At 35.5% G+C, this 27,319-nt stretch overlaps 1 protein-coding gene across 1 annotated transcript in view; it reads right to left on the bottom strand.

Moving 5' to 3' along the window:
* Positions 1-283: 283 nt before the first annotated feature.
* The window catches only part of LOC127431844 (myosin-IIIa-like), a 133,956-nt gene continuing 106,920 nt past the window's right edge, over positions 284-27,319 (bottom strand). The window contains exons 28-39 of the mRNA XM_051682446.1: positions 25,974-26,054; positions 25,050-25,255; positions 24,807-24,918; positions 24,537-24,699; positions 24,149-24,235; positions 23,886-24,009; positions 21,823-22,960; positions 19,815-19,959; positions 8,539-8,630; positions 8,400-8,440; positions 3,352-3,537; positions 284-3,135 (exon numbers count right to left, since the gene is read on the bottom strand). Coding sequence (XP_051538406.1) covers positions 3,021-3,135; positions 3,352-3,537; positions 8,400-8,440; positions 8,539-8,630; positions 19,815-19,959; positions 21,823-22,960; positions 23,886-24,009; positions 24,149-24,235; positions 24,537-24,699; positions 24,807-24,918; positions 25,050-25,255; positions 25,974-26,054 — 2,490 coding nt within the window. The 3' untranslated portion in view covers positions 284-3,020. The remainder of the gene's footprint in view (positions 3,136-3,351; positions 3,538-8,399; positions 8,441-8,538; positions 8,631-19,814; positions 19,960-21,822; positions 22,961-23,885; positions 24,010-24,148; positions 24,236-24,536; positions 24,700-24,806; positions 24,919-25,049; positions 25,256-25,973; positions 26,055-27,319) is intronic.

Genomic DNA, 27,319 nt, shown 5'->3' with positions numbered 1-27,319 from the left:
AAAAATAGCAAGTCGCACAAAAAATAAGTGTTAAGTCGAGAACTGTATAGATACACCCACGAGTTGCATCCATAAAATTGTCAAAAGATCGATTAATTCTGTAAAGAATCCGAGAAGCTCTGCACAACTCATTTAAAATAAGCATTACACTATATATATATATATATATATATATATATATATATATATATATATATATATATATATATATATATATATATATACTGTATATATGATTTGAAATTACTGTACATAAAAAAAACAAAACAATGAAATTCACAAGGTAAGGTTAGATTTATTTTATGAATATTATGAAATAAAGTTGCTGATGTAAAAATGGATGGTACAATAGTGACAGTATGTGAGGAATTGTTAGTACCACACCATGAGCTCCATATTCTAACGTATATATTTAATATTCATAATCCATTTTCCATATTGTCATTTTACATTGCCACTGAAGTATGAAATCCAGAACTAAATGACCATATTGTTACATATTTCACATTACCTAAGATAAATCTAAGAATAAACATGACACAAATGATATAAGATGAACTGAATATCTCTACAAGAAAAAAAAAAAAAAAAATTAAACATAAAGATTAAGTAATAATTATGCTTTATGACATAACTTTAGTGCACTCAAAGTTTAACATCAACCGCTATTTACAGTAGTATGTGCAATTTATCATATCACTTGTCAAATTACACATAGATAATGATATTTACAAGCAAGTAAAACATTTTAAGGATGCATATATCCAAATTGTAACTATCCAGGTAACGAATTATGAGTAATATATTTGATACATGTGTAATTTACAATGGTAAGAAACACAAACTTAACTGAAAGGTGCATTGCTGCATGTCGGTTTAAATGTAATAAAGTGCTGTTTTATCATATGATGTCAGCTGACAGTGTGAATGTACATCTGTTAATTATTATAATTCATACTGTATATTCTTATACCCTGCTAATGTTTATGCAGAAATGACACAGTATTCTATCTGACTCACTATTTCACTTAGCATCCATGATCATTCATTTAAAACAATTCATAAAAAAAATAAAATAAAAGCCCCCATAGTTCAGATATAATATAATAACTAATTGGTGCAAATATAAAGGTTAGTTCTATGATACACTAATGAAAGTCTTTGAAGACAAACCTTTAATCACACAGAAACTTTCAGAATGCATCAGAAAACACGCTCAACCTGCATTTAAAATCAAGCAAGGGCAGCACAAATGTCTTGTGATAGTCAACTCTTAAGCTCCATTCATGAAGACATTTCAAATTTCTACTCTTTTTTAAAGGAAAAATTCTGTCATCATTTCTTTATCCACATGTTGTTCTAAAGATGCATGTCTCGGATTAGTCAGTTAGTGTTACATTTTTGTACAAAGGTACAAAGCAATTACAATATTTAAACATATTCCTTAGTTATATTTATTAAAACTAATACAAACATATTCTTAAATGATACCAATGTTCTTTGGACAAACAAACTGGCAATAGTGGTGGTAAAAGTATTGACAACCTAGCATATTACTTAAAGGAATAATTCACCCAAAAATAAAAAGTCTGTCATCATTTACTCACCATAATGTCAATCTGACCCTGTAAGACTTTCTCTCTTCTGTGGAACACAAAAGGTCTTAAAAATTTGTTTACTGGTAACACTACAATGATATTCACTTTAAGGGTTTATAAAGGGGTTTATTAATGGATAATAAGTAATTTACAAATGCATTATAAATAATTTATAAGCAGTTTTAGCAACATGCATAAAAAGGGCAACTTTCATTAAAGAATAGCCAAATAGTGAGAATTTTAATTTACATGCTATAAATGCTTAATTAATACATTTATTCATAATTATTTAATGTAAAAAAAAAAAAAAAAAATTATGATTTATGTCACAATGTAGCAAAAATACAATACTGTAGTGACATTAAAAGTAGGGATTATGCTATAGTCCGCTTTGTGTTGTCACCTTCCTTGTCACCACTTCGAGTAGTGTCCTGACTTGCCTAGTCCTAATTACCTAAAGTCCTCTGCAAAAACACTTTTCAGCTCTTCATGCTCATTCACAGCATATATCATATAATAAAGCCTGATGACCATTAAACCATACTAAACTTTATGTACAAAGGTTTATAATGTTGTCTACTCCTTTATAAATGCTTAATATGTGTCCACTTTACATTAAGGTAAATTTTCATAGGATACTAATGTTAAGTGTTATTAAGTATTTATAACATGAGGTAAAATGGCTCACTATTTGGCAGGTATTTCATGGAATTCACCGTTTTATATATTTTATTGTAACAGCATATAAATGATTTATAATGCATTTGTAAATGAATTATTAGCCATTATTGAACTCTATGTGTTACTGGTTTATTTGTAATTGAATTTGGAGGCTATGTAGATATAACCTCATTGTTTATCATCTCATCTTGTGACAAAACATCCTCAAGTCATGTCACACATTTGGTCACAACACGCAATGGGAAACAATGAGGTTTGTTGTATCGATGTAGCCGCCATATCTGATTTTAGCATTTAACTTTATTAATGATTTGATTTGAGAATGAATAATGACTTAAATTTTGCCTTGTTCATCACACAAAGTGATCGTATTGCTTCAAAAGACCAGAGGAAGAATATAATAGTGTATACTAGTATCGATTATTTTACTGTGGTTTTCTGGTGAGTTTTTTTTTTTTTTTTCTATCTCTCTCTTTTTCAGGCTTGACAGACCAGAATCACTATTCATCTACATTGTGGCAAATTTCCCCTTTTGTGTTCCTAAGAAGAAAAAAAGTCATACAAGTTTGGGGTGACATTAGGGTGAGTAAATAATGAAAGAATTTGTATTTTAACATTTTTAGGGAAACTATTCCTAAAGACAAATGGCTTGACTTGCTGACCACATCAGTCACCGACAATGTATTTACGTAATATTTAAGTTATAAAGCTCTGGAAATTTCTGAGGCTCTGGCTAGGGGTCTAGGGCTGTGTGAGAAGTTTTCGTCTCTGGGAGGTCTTCCTCAGTATCTTTCTGTAGTCGTAGGGGTTGTCCTCACTTTGACTCTCTGTAGAGGGCATTCTAGAGAAGGAGTGCCTTTCAGACACAGAGGGGTAGATAAAGTGTGACCAAACGAGGAAATGAAGACACAAGGACAAGCAGATATTGTGCAGCGAGAAAGGAAAAGTAAGTGTTTACGCCTTTATATCTGCATCCTGATCACATTTATCATGGCTTCCATACAGGGTATTGCAGAGTGAGGTCATTTGTTCAACATAGACTGGCTAATGCAAGTGTTTGATGTTCTCTCACCTCTCCTCGTTTGGGTCTTCAGGGATTTCAGATTTAGGGACATCAGGCAATGGTCTCTCCAAAGACCGCCTCCTCTCCATGGAAGCCCTTCGTTTGCTTGAGCGGCGTCGGTCACTGGGGAGAGAGCTTGAGGACCTACTTGACAAACCCTGGTAGTATGGATCATCATTGTCCAGCTTTTTGGGGCTGGTGATCAAGAGATAACAGATTAATCTGTAACTATGAAGTTCCCACACCAAGTCTTAAAGGAATAGTTCACCTCATGTTGTTCCAAACCCAGCCTGATCTTATAAAAATTGCGTGACTGTGGTGACATTTTTTCAAAATACTACATGGTTTCTTACAAGTTTTGCGGTAGCTCTGAGGTGAAATGTCCACTGTGTTGCACTAAAAGTGAGTTAAATGTTCTCCCAAACAGATGAGGTTTTTAAGGTTGATGCTCTATCGAGTTTTAAGTCAACAAAACATACCTCCCTACCCTAAACCTTGAACTTAAACCTAACCGATAGTGTCAGAAAAACAAATGTGAGACGAAAAAGCAATTGCTGAAGCAACCACATCATTTTGTGGTCATTCTATAACACTTTCGGCTCCCGGGTTGACTCGTATGCTCTTCAGGACTCATACCCCGGCTCTTTGCAACGCTCTATCAGTTGAGCTACCTTGGAATTTGATCACACTCGAACGAGCTTGTAAATGTTGTTGGTTATACAATGCAAACATTAAAATCAGTCGAAAATCATGGGCAGTGTTGGGTATAATTTAATTACAAAGTAATTAGTTACTTTAAAATAATTACTTTTAGGCACAAAAAGTAGTGTAACACATTACATTTTAAATTATTGTAATCAGATTACAGTTACTGACTTTCAATAAAAATAATTACTTTTAAGTATATTACCTGGGTTACAAATATTTCTAAAAAAAATTATATTCGTATATTCATATATTATATTCATGTTATTTAAGTGTAATACAATTATATTTTGAATTCATATGTTCACATTTTTGTCTGTTTGCATTTCTGTGACAACTGAAGTTTGTGCGGCAATGAACAAGGAGAAAACAGACCAGTGGTATATGTCTCATCACTGTCATGACTGCTATGTTGCTCGGAACTGCACCCAAGACTTTCACCCACTATTGCACTTGTGATTATGGTTGTGTGACAGTAAAATTGATTTTGATTTGATTTGATTATTTATTTTTTTGAGCAGAAAGTGTTTTAGAAACTAACTTAAAAGTAAAGTAATTAGTAATGTGATAATTTTTCCAATGAAATAATCAGTAGAGTAATCTGATAAAAATTTTAGATCAGTAATTTAGTAATTTGTAGTGGATTACATTTTTTGTAATTTACCCAACAGTGGTCATGGGCTATAGTAAAAGTGTTTAGATGTCATAAGATAGCATTGTGTGCAGAACAGGGTGAAAAGTATGTGTTTATTAACTGATAATCTGCCATTTTACTCGTGAAGTCATTTTTGTTTTAGTGCCTCTAGTGTTCATTTCACCAGGAAACTGCCGTGATATGTACAACAAGACATGTAAAAATGTATCAAAAATGTAGGTATATGTAGCACAATTCTAAAAAGCATTATGAATTTTTTCACGTCTCGCAAGCAATTGTGCTGCCACTTGTTTGAAGGTTTTGAACTGAATGCAAGCGTGAGTGCAAGATTTTCAGTGAATGACATTTTACATTTAGTTTTTTTCCTCACACAAAGTTATCGTATGACTTCAAAAGATTTGGAATATGTACTGTTATTTTCTTTTTGAGCTTGAAACTTTTTTTCATTATCTAAAAAAGAGCGGCATGAACATTCTGACTAATAATCTCCTTTTGTGTTCCACAGAAGAAATAAAGTCATACAGGTTTTGAACAACAAGAGGGTGAGTACATAATGACAGAATTTCATTTACGGTTGAACTATTCCTTTAACCAATTTACAATGCTGTATTTATAATTCTTTGTTACAAAAAACTGCTAGCCTTTAGCCAAAATGTATTGCTCCAGATAATAAATAATGTGTATTTTTACATAGCAGAGTACTACTGATGGGAGCCATTATGCAGTGTTGACTAAACTTCATGGCTGTTCTGTAGGATGGAAGTGTCGGCCTGCAGGCTCTTCTCAGTGATGGACTCAAATGAAAATTGGCTTTCAGTGGACTTTACTCATTGTTGCTGGGCTAATCAGCAGAGTTATATATGGAAACAGCAATCTATGAGAGCGATGAACCCAAGAGCTTGCGGCCTGTCATCCAGACCTGTCATGGACTTTTCATGTGGGTAATTCTCACAAGTATTTCTATATCATGGTAGTGTTTGTTATGTTGGCTTTAATTTAAAGCTGAAGTGTGTAATTTCTACGCCACTAGCGCCACTGAACAGAATTGCAAAAATTAATTCCTGGATAAACAGAGTGATTGCCTGCATCTCTCTGATCTGTCTCTCTACATCCGAATATTTGTATCACGGTACACCTTCTTTTACCAGCATGTCCTGAGCTCATCCTTTTTTCCCTAGACATTCTATATCTGTCTTTTTCTTTAGTTTCACTGCCATTCTCTCCTTCTGTACAGCAGAACAGGGCCAGAAATTAGTCTTTCCTGCTGACCTTATCACTCTTAAAGTCAACATGAAGTGGCATTTGAAACACTTACATAATATGATGTCTTTCAAGTGAAACAGGCAGTCTGAGCTCATGTAAATTATGTGAATGTGGCAAAATGTTTGCAATATGACATTACGTGGTTCATTATGCATTTTCTTGGTCAAATGTCCACTGAGTGGCACTAAAAGTGAACTAAAATGTTCTGCCAAACATATGAGATTTTAAAGGTTATTGCTCTATTGAGTTTTAAATGAACAAAACTAACGTCTCTACCCTTAACCTTAAACCTAAACCTAACCGATAGTGTCAGAAAAAGCAAATGTAAGGTGAAAAATACAAATGCTGCTGCTAGTCTCATAGAATGAATGGTACTATAACTATATTTGCAAACTGAGTTTTACATGCCGCATTCTCATTTTCGTCACAGTCTCCTGGTGAAATTAACACTAGAGGCACTACAACAACAGTGCATTTTATTAACTTTCACACAACTCGAGTACAATAGATGATTATGAATTTATAAACACTTTTTTTTCCCACTCTATTACCTGATAGATTGTTGGACTTTGGATTCGAAAGACTGAGTTTCGAGCCCAGCCAAGCACGTAAGCTGACACATGAGCTAAAAGTGTAATAGAAGTGACATGAAATGATGTAGTTGGTTCAGAAAATGTGCTTTTCGTGTTTCATTTGCTTTTAGAACACTATCGGTTAGGTTTAGATGTTGGGTAAGGGTGAGGATTTCTATTTTGTTCACCCCTCATTTGCTTTTAGGACACTATTTGTTAGGTTTAGGTTATAGTTTAAGGTTAAGGACGTTTTACTCATTACAACATCCATATAACATTCTCCTTAAAAACCTTGTGTTATTACGACAATTTCACTCACTTTTGGCGCCCATCATTGGACATTTCACTGGGAAACTGCAGCCAAATGTGTAATGAAGCATGCAATTTCATTTTGCAAAAATTTGGACTTGGTCACGTTATTTTCATGAGATCAGGCTGCATTTTGATACTTTCAGTTCATGTGTCGATTTATGTGGTGTTCAGGACTCGTACCTGGGTCCTTTACATCACAAGTGCAATGCTCTATAAGTTCAGCTAACACGCAATTTGATCACACTCAAACAAGCTTGTAAAAGTAGTTGGTTATGCAATGCAAACATTAAATTGTATCGCCTTACAAGTCATGCACTACAGTAAAAGTGTTTAGATGTCATAAGATAGCATTGTGTGAGGAACATTGTGAAAAGTAAGAGTTAATGAACAGATAATCTGCCTTTTTACTTGTGATTTGTGTGAAAGGTAATAAAAGTCATTGTAGCGCCTCTAGTGTTCATTTCACACAGGAAACTGCCACAATATTGTAATGTTTAATGTGTTTGTTCATGTGTTTCATGTCATGTGGTCCCCTGGTCATGTGATTTCATGTTTCCCTCCATGTTCATGTGTCTTGATTTCATTGGTTTATTGTCTAGTTACCTTGTTATCAGTTCTGTCATGTCATTGGTTGACTTGTTTGTCTTGTTACCCTTGTCCATGTATTTAAGCCTCATGTTTGCCATTGTCCATGGTCAGGTATTGTTTGTTTGTGAATGTAACATTGTAGGATTGTTCATGTCATGTCAAGTTTAGTCAAGTCAAGTCAAGTTACGTCAAGTTCATGTTTTTGTATTTTATTCAATTTTGGAGTTATGGGTTTTGGATTTCACGATTGATAATAAACTGCACTAGGGTTCATCACACATCATTGTCTGCCTGTCATTGTTACTGCCAGCTATCGTTACAAATATATACAACAAGTCATGTAAAAATCATTTTGCAAAAATGTATAGATTTATTGACATGATACTATGAGACCAGGTTGAAAACGGAATATTCAACAACAAAAGTGTCTCACACGTGCTGTGACACAGCTGATCTCTCACACCGGTCTAAACACTTCACAGCCAAATGCTAGAGAAACTAGTTGGAAAATTCAAGCTATTAGCTATAGCATTACAAATAGCAATTTAATTTAAATTGATTACCTGGATAATTGTCTTTAATTCAGTTTTCATTGTCTGACCTAGTACTTTATGCTTTACCTACAGTATATTAAATCTGGCATGAGACAACATACTGTCTCATAGCAGTGAGTATTAGATAGACACACTAGATAGTGTGATACTGAGTCTTAAATGCAATTACCATTTGCAGCAATTAAAATTGTTGCCTGGAGACAGGATTGACATTATTTGTACTTCACCTAATTATGATTGGTCAACTGATGGATTTTTTTTTAACCCATTTATTTTACATCTTACATGTGTAGTATGCAGTAAGTAGAACACTAGTATTCCATTCTGAACATAGCCTTTGTCTCTTTGTCATAACAGCATACAGTGAGAAGACAAATTATTGTAGAATTTAACACTAGATTATTTTACCTTTGTTTTCTTGGTCTCCTTTTATCATCCTGGACAGACCTCTAGAAAAGAGCCAGAGTAAGAAAAGATCATTAAATCTAAGCTCAGATAATCCTCAGATCAAGTCAGTGTCATTGATGAGTGTGTGTCATTGACTCACATGAATGAGTGTGTAGTATGTGGAGTCTTCTGGGGTGTTGAGGGTCTTTGGTTGTTGTGTTCGGCGAGGTGTTCGTGACTGCTTTGTCTCTGCTGTGGGGTCAAAACACATCACACACATGAAAAAGCTGAAAAGGAAAAATACCAAACAAGCAACATTTTAAAATGGGATCAAAGTTATTATTATTTTATTTTTTTTATCTGGATGACCAATACTTATGAACCCTTTCCAGATATTTAATTGTGTCTAGTGCCCTGTGTGAATATGAATATAACAAAGAATTCCCATGGAGACCTGTTGCTACACAGATAAACAGATTTCTGAATGGGATCACCACAAAATATCCAGCTGACATTTGACCCCTCTGTTCTTATCAAACAAACCATGCAGTATACCCTGGGGCCTCAGTATTTGTAATTATAGTCTAACAATCAATCAGAAATGCCCTACTTTTTACACCATGTTCCATGCAGATTGACACAGACACATATACAGTAAGTATCAGAATCAGAAAATGTTGCTCCGGAAGCTACCTTCTAAATTAATGATTTAAAACAATCTACGTAGGCAGCAACTCTGCAGTAACCTTGCATTAAGTGCACAAGAGACTCAACTTAAAAATTATTCCAATAAAGGGCAACAGTCATATATTTGTAAAACATGATCATTTTCCACCCTCATTCTGACCCTCTGTCGGGAGGCGGGAGAGAACATAGTCATTTTGGCTGCTTGATTTCAACAAAAGCTCTTTTTGCAGTGAGGAGAAAGTTTTGAGTTCTGAAACTTACAGTATGTTTTTATTTAAAAAAAAAAAAAAAAGTATTTTTTTTTTTTGTAAAATGTCCTCTTAAATATGAAAAGATCAAGGAAAATTTGTCACTTGTCAACAATATCATGACCCCTTTAACGTCTTCAATGAGGCAATGAAATACAATCCCATGAAGCATTGCAAATTACTTAATTGAATTAAAAACGATGGAAAAATATAAAACTATTAATTTAAAGTAATTGATTGTAAGTATAGATACAATATATTTTAAATGTATTAAAATATACCACTTTAAGGTACTTCTACACATTCATGTGATTATATAATCAGACAACTGTGTGGCAGCCGTGTAATGTATCAAATCATGCAGATACGGGTCAGGAGCTTCGGTTAATGTTCACATCAACCATCAGAATGGGGAAAAAATATGATCTCAGTGATTTCGAATGTGGAATGCTTGTTGGTGCCAGACGGGCTGGTTTGAGTATTTCTGTAACTGCTGATCTCCTGGGATTTTCATGCACAACAGTCTCTAGAGTTTACTCAGAATGCTGCCAAAAACAAAAAACATCCAGTGAGCAGCAGTTCTGTGGACAGAAATGCCTTTTTGATGACAGAGGTTAATGGAGAATGGCCAGACTGGTTCGAGCTGACAGAAAGGCTATAGTAACCACTCTGTACAATTGTAGTGAGCAGAATAGCATCTCAGAATGCACATCATGTCGAACATTGAGGTGGATGGGCTACAACAGCAGAAGACCACGTCAGGTTCCACTTCTGTCAGCCAAGAACAGAAAGCTGAAGCTGCAGCGTACCATCTGTTTAAATCAAGATTCATCAGACCAGGCTATGTTTTTACAGTCTTTAACTGTCCAGTTTTGGTGAGCCTGTGCCCACTGCAGCCTCAGCTTTCTGTTCTTGGCTGACAGAAGTGGAATCCAACGTAGTCTTGTGCTGTTGTAGCCTATCTGTGACTTGATTACATCATTCACGGTGTTTCATAGGAGTGGGCGTTTGCTGCAGAGCTCTTTTGGTGCACTTTGTTAGCTGTAATTCTCTGATTCTTCAGGAATTCCACTATTAAACCATTTTTTTTATTTGTATTTAAATGAAGTTGAAATAACGTGGACTGATGGCTTCAACAGAAGCTTAAACCATTGATTAACAATCCCAGAGCTCACCACAGGTCTATCTTTAAAGGTTTATAAGTTATTATTAAAAATCAATTCCCCTTTTTACTTTTTACTTACAGAACCAGATCGGAGTCCAATGTTAGCATGTTGCTACGCTAATGAAGCAATATTCAAATAAGCATTAAAATCATATAGCACACACAAATATCAGGTAGTCAGTTTTTAATTAGACAATTTTTTTAATCAAACTAAACTATATTATTAAATACTTCTCAGTAGTCAATTAATTATATTTATGATCAATATTTCTCCTGACTTGTCCTTCATCTTGGGGGATTTTCATAGCTCATTAAGCGCAATGCAATCTGGCTGAATGAAAAATAAAAAGGGGGAGAACTGTGAGTCAAGTGTAAAATATACAAGAAATGTGTTATTTGTGAATAAATCAAACTTGTTTAAAAAAAAAAACAAAAAAAAAAAAAGTATTTTCATGGTTGTTGTTATTATGTAGTTGATTCATATCACGGTTTGAGCGAACGCTGGCGTGTCTGACTGCCGCTGCTCCCTGCTTTCTTTGATGTTAATTTTAGGGAGATTTTATGCTTCCCGTTTGAAGTGACCTCTCGTGAAATTTTATGGACTTTTGCCTTTTATGCCTTTTTATCTATGCAATGCCCCAACTGCATCACCACGCTCGGATTTGACTGGCCTACCTGAGTGTGCTGGGCTGCGTGGAAATTAAATCCTGCTCATGTAGATGGGCCACCAACGATGTTTTGTCTTCTACTGATCGCTCTGGCTTGCTGGAGCTTTACCGCTGACTTTTGTCATTCCAAGCGAGGAACTTGGTGCTTATATGCCAACCCATGTTTTTATTGTTTTCCCAACATGGTGCTTTATTACTCTCCTGTGGATTTACAGCGACTGATCTCCTCGTTCCATCTTCCTCTTGGAGTCTACAATCATTGTGCTGTCCTGGGAATCACACATCACCCCCGGTATGTCCACCGGGAATCTCGCTATAATCTCTGCAAGAGCATGCCAGCTGCCTGCCCCGACAATTACCACATTCTGGTTATCTGGTCTACACATCACCGTTTCCCCGCCGGTTCAAGTGATGAGAGTCGGAGAGTCAATTTTAAAAATCTCAGTTTGCTGAAGCACTCATCTCTCAGCTTTCCTAAAAGTACAAACTCTGTTACAGTCAAGATGGCCATAGTGAACGCAAGATCAACATCGAATAAATCTTTTATTCTAAATTACTTTTTTATGTCTCATTCACTGGACTTTTTATTTGTGACTGAGACGTGGCTCAAGCCCAGGGATTTAACGTCTCTCGGCGATCTCACCCCCTCGGATTGTGCCTTCTTTAGTTCTCCACTTCTGGACATGGTGGTGGAGTTGCCACTATTTTCAGAAATGGTTTTAAATGCAGAAACTTGCCTATGAAGATGTTTTCAAGCTTTGAGGTCCAGTTATTAAAGGTTGATATCATGGACCCTGTTCTATGTGCACTGGTATACAGATCTCCTAAATTTAATAAGGACTTTCTCCATCAATTCTCGGTTTTCCTCTCACATCTGGTGACTCGTGGTGACCGACTGTTGATTCTTGGGGATTTTAACATTCACCTCTGTTGTCCATCCAAACCTTTGTTAAAATAATTTGTATCCCTTATAGAGTCCTTGAATTTTGTACAATCAGTCTATGGTTCAACGCATAATTTGGGTCATACATTATATCTTGTGCTGTCTCATGGTTTTTCTGTTTCAAATTTGGAGGTTTCTGATGCTGGTATTTCTGACCACTATACAGTTGTGTTTGAATCTGTTTGCCCATGTCCTTTACCTACCTTTTCTCAGCCTTTACACTATTCCCGTGCTACTCATTCTTCCACCGCCAACTTATTTTCTGATTATTATTTATCACACTTCACAGACAATGTTTCTTATTATATGGAAACTGAACATTTGGTTGAAGCTTTTAATAAATCATGTTCTATTACTCTTGACAGTCTTGCTCTGCTTAAGCCAAGGAGAGTAAAGGGGGCTAAATGATGTCACCTGTGTTCTCAGACAAGAGTGTAGAAGTGGAAGTGGCAGCCAGGTTTTTAACAGGGTCAAAAAAGAGGAATCATATTTCCCCCATATTGGCATCTCTTCACTGGCTTCCTGTAAGTTCAGGGTTGATTTTAAAATCCTTATTTTTGTGTATAAAGCATTGTTTGGTTTTGCACCAAAGTACATGAATGACCTTCTCCACCCTTACTCTCCAGCCAGAGCGCTCAGATCTTCCAATCAATTATTTTTGTCTGTCCTCAGTTGTCAATGTAAATTCAAGGGCGATCCAAGGGCCTTTTCTGTGGCCGGACCCAAACTTTGGAATAGTCTCCCCTTTCACGTGAGGTCTGCTTCATCGTTAGCTATTTTTAAATCTTCCATTAAATCATATTTTTATTCTTTAGCTTTTGAAAATGTTTAAATGTTGGATGTTTATTGATTGTGATTTTTATGTATATACTGTTTTGTTTTTATTCTTGATATTTTCCCTCTTTATTATTGTGTTTCAGTTTCTCTATTGTACGGCACTTTGGAACAACTTATGTTGTGTTTAAATGTGCTTTATAAATAAATGTTGATTGATTGATTGACTGATTGATTGATTGATTGATTGATCACAGAACAATATCTATGGTCCTGGATGAAGTATTGCTGGGTAATGTATTATAACTACTCACCTGCATACCTAGCGAACGCACTTTATTAACAGCCGACAAGTTCTTCATCAAGCGCAGTACATACTCTAAATTGTGTGAATTTGGACATTGCTATTGTCTGTCTCTATCAGTAATGCTATGTCCCCCTGATACAAAAGCTTGCACATGACATCACCACTCGTGTGTGTGGTCTGTCTCATGGTTCGTGAGCGGGCTTCTAGTTTGTGGAATACCACAAAGAAGAGCATCAATGATGCCTTAAAATGTTGTCTAGGTAGACAGTTCTCTAGGTTTGGAACATATATAGTAGCTTTACACTTTTATGTTGTGCATTACATTTTTGTGCCGTCTGTTGTACCTGCCTTTTGATACCGAATATCTCCTTATCAAATATACATTTTATTAAAATTGAGAGCAAAAGCTACAAAAATGACCTTTGCTCTGTTTTCATAGTATCTGTTAACTCAAGCACAAAGTCAGATGTGAAGTCAATTTATCAATGTCCACCACGGCCAGCATGCACTGGCTGAAAAGTTTGTCATATTATTGAATGTGCCTCTTAAAAGGTCATCAGCAATTCTTGATTGCTCAGAGGAATATAGCCAATTTGCAGCTCTTATATTAATGCTTGCTGTAATTGCTGGGGCACTTTTGCATGCAATGTGATTAGCATTTAATTTTGTGTACATGAAAATGTGATTGGCATTCAAAGGGCACTTCTGTGTGCAAACAATAATAACAGATGCTGATAATGATTATTTATTATGACTGTGGAACTTACATAGATATTTTGCAGTGGCAATAAACCATTAATAAACTTGTGACAGATGACCACAATATTTCAGAAGCAATCATTTTGATCTCCTGAGCAAATTAACGTTCAACTTTCACAGATGATCGTGTCAATGTGGTTATCCTTAGGCCATTCATATTTTCTACGTAAGCACACAAATGAAGATGTGAAAAGTTAGCCAGCGCACTGAAAGCTTGCAGTTATTGAAAAACACATTGAGAATGCACACACACACACACACACACACACACACACACACACACACACACACAAAATAAATAAATACTTAAATAAATAAATAAATACTTAAATATACCTCTATGATGAACATGTTTTACAATTTCAAAGTCATTTTGATATTCTTTTCTGTGGTTTAAAGTAAAAAATGTCTAAGTGGTGTAACCGTCCAAAGATAGTAAACAACCCTTATGTTGTGTTCTGGTCATTTTGACCCAGATTACTTTTTTACTTAATCCAACTGGAATAACATTCGTTGACTTTATTCACATATGGTATCTGAAAACACACACACACACAAAATTGGACCAATTTCTTTAAATTTTATTGGTTTTATTTCAATTTGTTACACCTGTTGTGTTCCTGGTCAAAAATGACCGGCCATTGGAAACTAATGGATTAGACTACAAAATACTTAACTATTAAATGTTCAGCAGCATCCCAATCCTTTAGATGAGCACTTATGTGGATGTGTGTTTGCACACACAAAGTCACGGACATGTGCACAAACACACACACACACACACACACACACACACACACACACACACACACACACACACAACGTGTGTTGAGCGCCCTTTTGTGCATCATCTTTCCATGTACAATCTTTGAGGAATATTTCAAGATCTACTCATCATATGTTGTGTTTGGGCTCGTTTGAATTAGGATAGACTGCTGTAAGTTATGATATGTCATTGTCTATGTTATATGTATGTTTGAGGAAGTAATAAGGAAAAAGGTAACATATTTATTTATTATATTATGTTTATTATATTTATGTGTGTCAGTGAGAATTTCATACACTAAAACTCACAGCAGTTTTGCCTCTGAGTGAAAAAAAAAAATTGCTCAGTGCATTTTACTAATTGAGAACTTTCCAACAATATATAACACATGGCTAACTCATATTTGTTATGTTTTTACCAACTCTGAATATAATTTTTGTGATAACAAATTAGCAAATTATGAGAAGGAAACAGTTCTTATTTGTCAGCAAATTAAAGAGCATCATTTGAGAACTGCTAGGATCAGCTATATGTTTTTAAAATGAAATCTAAGCTTTAAAATGACACCTATTTTGCTTAGATGTGGTTATTAATTTATTACATAATTATTTGCATTTGTATTTTTTTCTGCAGGGAGTGCCTGCAGAGTGCCTGATTATATATATATATATATATATATATATATATATATATATATATATATATATATATATATATACAGTTGCAATCAAAATTATTCAACCCCCTGACCAGCAATACATTCTGGTGATGTGAATTAAAACACATCAACTAAAACCTCAGTAAACAGTCAAAGTAAGTTTTTAATACACATTTGAGTGATTCTAAGAACAAAGAGTTCAGTTACCCAAACTTAAAAATAAAAAATAACTAATTCTCTCCAGAAATGTTATGTCAAAAATATTCAACCCCCAAAGCATCCTTTATCCTTAATAACAGCAAATAAATGTTTCAGGTAAGTGTTCTCAGGCTTCGGACACCTCTCTGTTAGAATTTTTATACATTTCTAATGAGCAAAAGCTTCCAGCTCATTGACATTCTTTAGTTTCTGTGCTGCCACTGCTTCCTTGAAATCCCAACAAAGGTTTGCAATGGGATTTTAATGATGGACTGAAAGGGCCATTTAAGGACATTCCACAACCTATCCCTGAACCAGATTTTGGACAACTTGGATGTATCCTTGGTGTTATTGTCTTGCTGGAAAGTCCAGCGATCACCGACCTTCAATTTACACACTGAAGGCATCACATTTTTAATGTACTTTTGTAATGTAAATGTACTTTTAGCCATGACCTTTCTTGTGTAATGAAATAATCTCCTCTATTAGCTTTTGAGACAGCTTATTTTTAATTGCATTTTTTGCACAGAAATAAATTTTTGCTTACAATGCTAAACTTACATTTTAAAACTTAAATACGTAAGTGCCATTGCAGATTGATGATTAATTTTGTTTTAAAACAATTACTTGTGTAGCCTTACATACGTATTTAAGAAACAGCTACGTGCAATAGGGGTTGAATAATTATGACATGGCTGTATTTTTAAAAAATCCTGCTATTTAGAAATATTATTAATATTAGGTTATATATTCACACTATGACTTTGAATGTGTCACTCAACTGATATAGTTGTTAAGTTTAAAAATTCTTGGTCATCAGAAAATCTTAGCTTTGTAAATCCTTACTGTCTTGAGGGGGTTGAATAAATCGATTGCAACCTCATATATATTAAATATGTTTAAAAAAAGAAGTTGATAAAAAGGTATAATGCAATATCTTTGAGTATTATGTGCAATATGAGAAATGTATTAACAATCTTACATGGCCAGTCATTTTTGACCTGGAACACAAAAGGTGTTAGCACAAAACGAACACAAGGGATGGATAAATACATTTTAAATAAAAATGTAAAGTTTTATTATAAGCTGAAATTCCTGAAAAACAAAAAAACAAAAACAAAAACAAATGTAGTTAAGCATTAAAATCATTCTGGTATAAAATATTACTGTAACACTACAATAAGGTTCCATTTGTTAACATTAGTTAACAACATTAGTTACCACAAACTAACAATGAACAATATACATTTTACAACATTTGCTAATCTTGGTTAATGTTAATTTCAACATAGAGTAATACATTTTTAAAATCAAAAGTTGTATTAGTTAACATTAGTTAATGCACTTGAACTAACAATGAACAATTGAATTTTTATTAACTAACATTAACAAAGATGAATAAATGCTGTAATATATATATATATATATATATATATATATGTATATATATATATATATATATATTGTTCATTGTTATTTCATGATACATAATGCATTATCTAATGTTAACAAATGAAACCTTATTGTACATTTTTACCAATATTACTAATATATATATATATATATATATATATATATATATATATATATATATATATATATATATATAAATGTAAAACTTTTTCAAAGTCAGGCAGTGTATCTAACATGCAGGTAGCCATTTTGTTACTTTTGGACCCTCACGACTGTGTGGAATAATAATAATAAATCTGATATTTTCACATTTTTATGAAAATAAATTGTATTCAGGTTAAATGGAGTAACTCTGATAAAATGTCTTGATCTTCATGACTCCAAATTTAATGATATTTGTAAAAAAAAAAAAAAATGTTTTACTTGTTTCAAAATATGTTTGAAAACTTTTTGAAAATTAATAATTGTGTACACTCTCATGTATTCAAAGAGCAAGGAAATTATTTTAATACCTTGTACATAATGGTTACACCACTTTTTTAAAGTCTTGACATTTGTTTTATTTAATTCTTTTTTTTTAGAAAATGCTACACATTTTTTTAAAAACTCTTTGAAACCAACATGGAGACAAACATTACATTCCTACAAACTTGATATATGTTTTAAACTCGATTTTTAAAAGACTTCTCATTTCTATTATCTCGGACAACCTTATTGGTCAACAACCTACATATTGATATGCGTTTTTGTGTTACATTGACGGTAACAAACCTCAGTACTCAAGGTGGCGATAGATTTACCTTCAAACATCTGTGCCACTGAACCAGATTTGTTATTATTCAGACAGCTCCCTATAAACGTGTCGACAGTTTGACTATTCAAACTTATTCAGTAAGATTCTCTTCAAAAGAACACACACACACACACACACACACACACACACACACACACACACACACACACACACACACACACAAACACAAACACACACACACACACAAAAGATTATCTTCAAACTGTTGCTCATAGCTGACTGTGGCGAACAGGGCAGGGCTGAGTGGCATCTGGGCAGAGCGAGGCCGGGAAGATAAGTGGTGAATGAGTTCCACCTGTGCGCCACACCGGTCTCACGTTCCAGTGAGGAGCGGTGGGAGTATTTAAGGAGAGGAGACAGCGGCAGATGGGGAGAGAGACTGTGATGTCTGCGGGGAAGCAGCACGTGGAGTTGTTTTATTTATGTTTAAGTGACAATAAATGTCTACATGTTTTGTCAAGCCAGTCCCAGCATCCTCCTTCCCATGCATTCCTTGAACCCCGTTATATTTCCTCCTTCCCGGGTTTCGGCACCAATGTAATGGTTCAAGAAATGCATGGGAAATTTTAAATTAAACTCCACATTTCGGAACATAATGAAGTGTGACATTGACACTTGTGTTCACATACTTGCATAGAGTGTTTCAGGTCTTAGACTGACCTTTAAGACTGTGTGACAAAGGAAAACAGATCATGTTGCCACATCTGTCATAGACTACACAGTTCAAACTGAAACCGAGAAACCATAATCATTCTTGACAGAATAATCCAGTTTCATTTGGACTCAAGGTGCATGTCAGGAATAATAGAATCTGCAGGAATACTATTAGAATAAAGTGATAAAATCTCCCCTGCTTTTTTTCAGGCTTATCCTTCCAAAGCAATTAGACGTATCATCCAAAACAATCAAATGAAAAGTAGATGTGTGCAGTTGTGGGAATTTCTGATGACACATCTCCTTGAGGCCAATTTGCCTGTTTTGCTACTCGACATTTGATTTTTAAAATGAGCAGTTAAAGTGAGAGGAAAGGAAACTTCAGCCACTGATAAAATCGACAGTACAAGTATACTGCTGGAGTTTAATAAAGCCAGAACTGTCTATATCTTATTCACCACCTGAAGTGCATTACTGTGCAAAAGTTTTAGGCACTTGTGAAAAATGTTGCATAGTGAGGATGTCTTCAAAAATAATGACATAAATAGTTTTCATTTATCACTTAATGTCATGCAAAATCCAGTAAACATAAAAAAGCTAAATCAATATTCGGTGTGACCACTTTTGCCTTTAAAACAGCACCAATTCTCCTAGGTACACCTGGACACAGTTTTTCTTGGTTGTTGGCAGATAGGATGTTCCAAACTTCTTAGTGAATTCACCACAGTTCTTTTATCTGTTTAGGCTGTCTCAATTGATTCTGTCTCTTTATGTAATCTCAGACTAACACGATGTTCAGTGGGGGTCATTGTAGGGGACATGACATCTGTTGCAGGGCTCCCTGTTCTTCTATTCTAATCTTTTCTATTTGCAAAAGCAATGTTTGGGAGTCTAACATTTATATTCCCTATTGACACACTAAAGCTGAAGATATAAATAACCATCTTAAGACAAATGTTTTTGTGAAATATCTTATGTGCTTAAGACTTTTGCACAGTATTGTAGGTCAAACTGCAAAATACTCTCTCTGCAAGTAAGCACACAAAGAAAACTGGAAACACCAACTTCTGCCTAAAAAAAAAAACATTGGAAGAGAAAGAAGACGCAGACTATTTCTGGTACAGCATTTTTCTGTGATAAGACATGAGCAAAGATAGTCTGATCACAAAAGGATCTTTTGTACTACTGAATGAAACAATAAATATAGCTAAAAATGTTGTAATTTTATAATAATCAAAGCCTAACATGTCCTGTCCTACATTATTTCACATTGCATATTACACATTGTCACATTACGAAAGTTAAATGCACTGAAAATGCTGTCTCATGTTGTCTTCAAAATTACTGAGACTATGGATATGACTGTTTTATCTGTGTTTTACCTGAGGGCTGGTAGCCACCCATGAATCCATTAATGGCTTCTCCTTTTACAAACATCCCATTCTTGCTGGGGTCGAGCTGATGGGCGAGGATAATTTCATTTAGCTTCTTCTGCAGGATAAGGAATTCCTCTGAGGCCTTGTTTACCTGGAAGGAACAAGGTATAATTCTGATCACTAAGAAAATTTGCTGTCCAAACCTTTGAATCTTGGACCAAAAGCTGTACAAAGAATTTATATAGTGGTTTCTTTGACTTTTGGAAATTTTCACATTGAGGACTTCTAGAAAGTAATTTAATTTGTCTACTAACAATGTCCAACATGTACAAAGAATATTTATGTCATTTTTGTCATTTCTATCTGAAAGTCATTAATAAAATTCCCCCAATGTGTCATTTCCAGCACATCTCAAATTCTGAATTGTGTTTAATAATTGTGCTGGAAATTATGGTGATGGAAATGACATTTTAACATAAAACTGTATTTTTATAATGAATTGTAATAATTTAATGTTGAAAGTCTGGGTCTGGGACAAGGCTAAAACAATAAAATCTATACATAATTTGAAAATTACCAAAAATAAATGATGAAGGCATGCTAAACATTTTCCAATGAGACCCTCATAAAAAAAAAAAAAAAAAAAAAAAAAAAAAAAAAAATTAAATCTGTTAATTTTAATAAAAGTAAACTCCTGGTAAATACTGTAAACTGACCTGAGGTTGAATAAAAACATATGTATTAAAAGGGTCATGACATGAGGAATCACATTTTCCTTGATCTTTTGACATATACAAGGTCTTTGTACTACAAAAACATACTATAAGTTTCAGAACGAACCAAGCTGCAAAAACGGCATGTTTGACAATTGTGGAACTTGTGACATCACAAAGACCAGGTACATTTGCATATTACTGCCTCTACAGTAAATCATCAATGCCTATTTTTCTGTCATTGCACCCTTGGCCACGCCCACTAGTGCTCAGTCATTCACACAGGTAAAGAGGAGAGAAATGGGCCTGTCATGGTAAATTCATCTACACCAAATGGACTTACACTGGACACCTTCTGGATTTAAATGTTTTTTCTACATTAAAAATTTAGAAATGCTTTGATCGTTATCATGCATCTTGCGCCGCTTTTAAAAGACCCATTGTCAGGTAATAACTAAAAATAATTCCCCCATTCTGTTGTCTTGCTGTTATGCTGTTTTGAAGGCATCCTGGACCGTTTTTGCACCCATCTGTACTATATTTTTATTGTAGGCCTTTTGTAAACATGGACTACATGGAAGTCTTTGATCATTTTGATGCGTTTCCAACTATGTGCACCCTGTTTTAAGAGGGTACAAGCAAAACTTTTAAAAACAAGTCTCATTCTGCTGCTGCCACTGACTGAGAGAAACACATGCAGTCCTGTGTGTAAACAAAAATGGAAGATGTGAAATGTGAAGACTAGCATCTCTGCTTTGGCCTGTTGAAGCCTGTTGAAGCACCCAGCATCACCGTGGATTGTATTACATGTGTATTGAGAACATTTCAGCGTGGATTGCTTGTGAAATAGTCACAATATGATTCAAGCTTTGCAAAGGAACTGTTATTAAACGATGGGGCAGTTAAAATTATAATATTGGATGAAAAACAGTAAGTAACCAATTTCATTCATGAATATGTCATATGTCATGACTGTTTGATAGTTTATAGTGCTGCTTGAGTGAACAGTTTGATACATTCAGATGAAATGTATTGGGTGTACGTTAGGTGTTAACCCTGAAATGTAGTTTTTTAATGTTGTGTGGAGTTTATTCATTTTCTTCGGATTGCATTTGAAAATGGCTGATTTCGCGGGGCTACACAGTGTTAGCCAGTGTTAGGACTTTTTAAATGCTTTTGTGTTCCTCTGAAGAAATTAAGCCATACAGTTTTGGAATGATATGAGGGTGAGTAAATGAAGATAGAATGTTCATTTTTGGGTGTACTATTCCTTTAATTTTACATGAAAATATAGTAAGCACCTGTATGAAGAGCTTCTCCACCTCCTGATCCTGTTGTTGAGCTGTGGCCTTCAGGTTCTTCCTGTCTTTGTAACCTCTAAAATTGCTCTGGATTTTTATAGCTGCCTGCTCCTCATCATATAACCCTCCCTCAGCCCGAGTCTCCACATCTTCCTCCAAGTCTTTCTGTTTCAGCTCAATGTCTGTGATCTCCAGGACTTCCCCATTCTCCTCCACATCTCCAGCCTCATTGTCTTCTCTTCCTTGTACTCCCTCTCTCTCTGCTCTCAATCTCTTTCTCTCCCGATGGCCTCTAAAGTTACTCTGTAAAACAGTTGCAGCATGTTCCTCATCCGCAACAGCTGACATTTCAAAAGGCTCAACTGAATCTAGTTCTTGGGCTTCCTCTAGTTCTAATGGTTCCTCTAAAGGAGGTGGAAAGTCCTCTTCAAAAGTCTCTGGCTTGTCCAAATCCACTTTCATCATTTTCTTAGGAATCTTGCCTTCCTCCTGGAGTCGCTTTCGCTCTTTGTGGCCACGGAAGTTGCTCTGTAGGACCACGGCAGCTTTGGCCTCTTCATCTTCTCCTGAGAGTTCTGCTGGAGGCTCGTCTTCTTGCCCTACATCCTCTGGAAATTCCATCAATTCTTCTGGAGTTGGTGGATCTGGAATAGGCAGTTCCTCATCTTCTGGAGGACTCTTTGTCTCTTTCCTCCCTCTTACTGGCATCTTTCCCTCTTCCTGGAGTCTCTTACGTTCTTTATGTCCTCTAAAGTTGCTTTGGATAACAGTGGCCGCCTTAGTTTCCTGTTCAATGCCCCCATCTCCTACAGCAGCCTCTTCCTCAGCCTCCTTGCCCTGCTCTTCCTCTTGTATTGCATGCGAGTCTTCATCAGAATTGACTTGTTCTGCAGGAGTAGACAAGGTATCGGCTAACTCATCCCCTGTCAAAGTCTTGTTTCTTTCCTGATGCTCTTTGTACTTCTTCCGCTCTCTGTAGCCTCTGTAGTTGCTCTGGAGGACCACAGCAGCCTTTTCATCTGCATCATTTACTTCCCCTCCTGTCTGTGGTGACTCTCCTGAAACTGGACCAGATGCTTCTGGTGGGACCTCTGTTAATTCCTCCATCTTCTCAGCCCTTTCCATCTGCATGGCTTCTCTGTGTTAAGTAAAGCAGGTTATACTACATTACTGTTCCATATTACTCCATGTTCTTCCCATACTAGTAGTGACAACTTGTCTGTTTTAAGTGAGATACTAATAAATAAATATATTTATTTGCCAATGCAAAATACACTATTATTTTTAGATGAAATAGAAATGTGTAAATTCTAAAATAAAATAGGCTAAATAATTTTTGTTTGTGTCTAAGAAAATATTTATCTGATTTTGATTACCTTCAGACATTCCAAGAGATTACTCATTTGAATCAATAAGAACCTGATGAAAGGAGTTCCAACTCAATCACACTGTTAGAATAATTTAGTCACATACTGTAAATTAGCTGTTAACTTTTTACTTTTTATAGATGTTATAGATAACCTTACTGTTGTTGATACCAGTAAATTTACATTTGGGCTAAGGAATGAAGTAGGGGGGCATTAATCAAAAAAAGGTTGAGAACCACTGCAGTAAACAGTTGCACCACTTTTGCGTGTGGTATTTCAGCGCAAAAAGCTGCGTCTTATTCACCAACCCCCCATCTAATTTAAGAAAGCACAGTCAATACTGAAACTGGCCTATGTCTTCAGAATTTAAATTGTGCAATTGTCATTCCTTTCCACGCAAACAAGCCTCGAGATTTTGTGGGCACATTTGTGCTATTGCCTGATCTGCATAATTTCTTAAATGAATCTGGTGCTAAACCAGTACAGATGTTTTACTTACCTTGACCTTTTAAGATTTTTACCAATTTCAATTACTTTTCCAAGACTGGAAATTGCTTTTTTAAGTTTCTCTGCTATTTTCAGGTTTTCCATGACCGTGGGAACCCTGATATTTTATCTATGCTATTATTAATTTAGCCAAACTCATTTCACCCCATTCCTGTGATGCAAGACAGAGGAAATAAAAAGGGTTCCTACTTTTTCCTTTTGAAGCTCTTCCTCTCTTTGTGTCCTCTGTAATGGGCCTGGATCTTTGCAGCAGCTTTGTTCTTCTCATCAACCATCTCCTTGTATTTCTGTCTTGTCAGGTATCCTCTGCACACTGTACAGAGAGGGCATGATTCAGTGGTGATCTTTGCTCTCTAAAACCCATCTGAGACAGTCTCTTCACATTTATTTATTTATTTTTTATTTATTTTAAATGTTTTATGATATATGGCAGCAGTAAGCTGAATTCTTACCAGCCTGCAACTGGGTAACAGTAGCCTCCGACTTGGCTTTGCTTTTGTCATCAGCCATTCTTTTCCGAACTTTGTGTCCTCTGTATGCTAGAAAGAGAGGACATGATGTTCCATGATATTATAGATGTTGGTGTCCCCAACAAGCTACTGAATTAGCATCACCAGAAAGATTTCCATGTCCAACTATTGTACATTCACTAGAAAAATAATGGCTGGTCCACCAGCTAGGTCAGCAACAAACCAGCACTGAACAGAATAATCCAGTCTGGACCAGATTGGAAATGTATGCTGGTTGGAGCTGGTTCTTTCAGTAGGGTTTCTCTAGGTTTGAAGTCTTTGAGTCGTTTTGCATTTGAAAATCTGCTCAACAACATGACATTGAGCTTACCTGACTGCAACACCACGGCACTTTGTTCTCTCTTCTCCAAAATCTTACAGTATCGTCTGAACACAAGCCAGCCTCGTACATATGCCTGCACCAGAATGATTCGGTCTGTGTTCTGCCGCACCATTAGATTCAACTGCTCCACATGATAGTACTTCAGAAAGACCTGAACAGATATACAACCAGCCTCTTATAGGAATTGTAGCCAGTATGCATTTATGCGCCTTATTGAACAGCAAATGCAGTATCTGTTAATATGTTTATTTGACAAACCTTTGTTTTGCCCAGAAGCCAGTTCTCTAGTTTGGCCTTCTCCAAAATGGTAGCACAGGTCTCTGGACTCACTGTTGGTTCCTCATTGACTCTGAATGCTAAAATAGAGTACCTGAAGAAGACCCAAAGGTGATATATAACAATCACAAGAACATTGTTGTGGTTCTGTACATAGTACATAGTACATAGTACAGAACCTCTGTATTGTGAAAATAATCTGATGATAGCATCATAGAGTCTCACCTCTCAATGAAGTTGCTGAAGAGAATACGATGTGAGTAGCCCTGTCTGCGGATCTTGGCCATCTCTAGTATACCCGTGTAGCGTAGTTGGATCAGAACTTTCTCCCTGTCAAACTTATTGGCTTGGCGATCATTATTGGGCTTTATGCAACGCATAAAGTGTGGCTGTCCCGCCACCATCTTTGATAACAGGTCCATCAGTGAGTACTGATAAAGACAGGAGAGGTAACATTAACACAAGCACTCACAAGCCAGATTGAAAACGTTTGTAAAACCATTTATATGTAATGGTTCTAATGATTATTTCATTTTCAAAAGTGGAACAGATGTTTTCTACATGAATGAATGAACGTTACATTTATTTAGCACTTTTCTGACACTACACTCAAAGCACTTTACACAGTGAACAGGGGACTCTTCTAAACCACCACCAGTGTGCAGCATCCACCTGGATGATGCGACGGCAGCCATAGTGTGCCAGTACGCTCACTACACACCAGCTATTGGTGGAGTGGAGAGAGTGGAGTGATAGAGCCAATTAATGGATGGGGATTATTAGGAAGCCATGATTGATAAGGGCCAATGGGGGGAATTTGGCCAGGTTACACCCCTACTCTTTTCGAGAATTGTCCTGGGATTTTTAATGACCACAGAGAGTCAGGACCTCAGTTTAACGTCTCATCCGAAGGACGGTGCCTTTTTACAGTATAGTGTCCCCATCACTATACTGGGGCATTAGGACCTACACAGTCCGCAGGGTAAGCACCCCCTGCTGGACTCCCTAATACCTCTTCTGGCAGCAACCTTAGTTTTCCCAGGAGGTCACCCATCCAGGTACTGACCAGGCTCTGCCCTGCTTAGCTTCAGTAGGCAACCAGTCATGAGCTACAGGGTGATATGGCTGCTGGCTATATAAAGGCCTTACTCTGAAGTAAGAAGCTACAGTTTGAGTCTTCATGTTGGTGGTCTCTCGAGGGTGACGTGTGCTGTCTCCTGTGTTCTCCGCCTGTGCAAAAAAAAAAAAAAAAAAAAAAATATTCGGTATGCACTATAGATGGAATACGGTGGTGGTTGTGGTTGTTGTGGATGTGGTGTGGTGAAAAAAAGATGCAAAGATTGTCATAAGACAGTCTGATTTAAATTCATAGAAGTATACAAAAGCAAAATAAACAGCAAAAACATACAGGCAATACTTTACAGTAATGTTCCCTTTGTTAAGGGTTTACTGAGTAAAGTGGTTAATTGATGACTTATAAGTCATTTACAAATGCATTATAAATCATTGATAATCAGTTATAACAACATGACTAAAAAGGGTGACTTTCATGCAAAACAAAAAATAGTGAGCCATTGTATGTCACATGTTATAAATGCTTAATAAATACACTTACTTATGATAATCAACATACTGCAAGTCTTAATTCATGATTCATGTCACAGTGCAGCAAAAATGTACTATAATAGTGAGATTAAAAGAAGGGATTTTGTCATTTTGTGTTTATATTTATTACCGTAATGTCTTGACTCACTTGTGTTGTCACTTTTATTGTCACATTGATGTCAAAAGAATGGTGCTACTCAGAGTGCTGTCCCAACTTACCTAGTCCTGGTTACCTAAAATCCTCTGCAAAAAACACTTTTCAGCTCTTCATGCTCATTTACAGCATATATCATATAAAAAGCCTGATGATCATTAAACCATACTTGAATTTAATTATATCATTTTATAAAGTTGGCAGCTCCTTAATATATGCTATATATGTGTCCCCTTTCCAATAGGGTATTTAGTTGCTTTCATAGTTGAATAAGTGTTATTAAGCATTTATAACATGTGAGGTAAAATGGCTCTCTGTGTGTGACACTTTTTATGCAAGTTGTTATTAATGCATATCAATGATTTATCATGCATTTGTAAAGTAATTATTAGTCATTAATGAATCCCTTTATATAAACCCTTAACAAAATGAACATAAATGTGAAGTGTTATGAAATATAGATTTGTTTAAAAAAAAACAAACAAACAAAAAAACATGAGAAACTCTCAATTTAGGTGGAACTTGTGCTAATAATCAACAGGGACAAAATATTTTTAATGAATGCTCTAGGTTAAATACAAGTTAAGCTCTATTAACAGCATATTTAACATGCTGGAAATTATCAAAGAAAATAATTACAACTTTAAAAAATATATATTTCAATTTATCACAGAAACACAACCCAATCTCATGAAAATTTGCACATATTTTACGAGTTGGCTGTTTTGTATGATTT

This window comes from Myxocyprinus asiaticus, chromosome 41, assembly GCF_019703515.2.
Source record: "Myxocyprinus asiaticus isolate MX2 ecotype Aquarium Trade chromosome 41, UBuf_Myxa_2, whole genome shotgun sequence".
Classification (NCBI taxonomy): Eukaryota; Metazoa; Chordata; class Actinopteri; order Cypriniformes; family Catostomidae; genus Myxocyprinus; species Myxocyprinus asiaticus.
The sequence above is the reverse complement of the archived record's forward strand: the minus strand, read 5'-3'. Positions and strand labels throughout refer to the sequence as shown.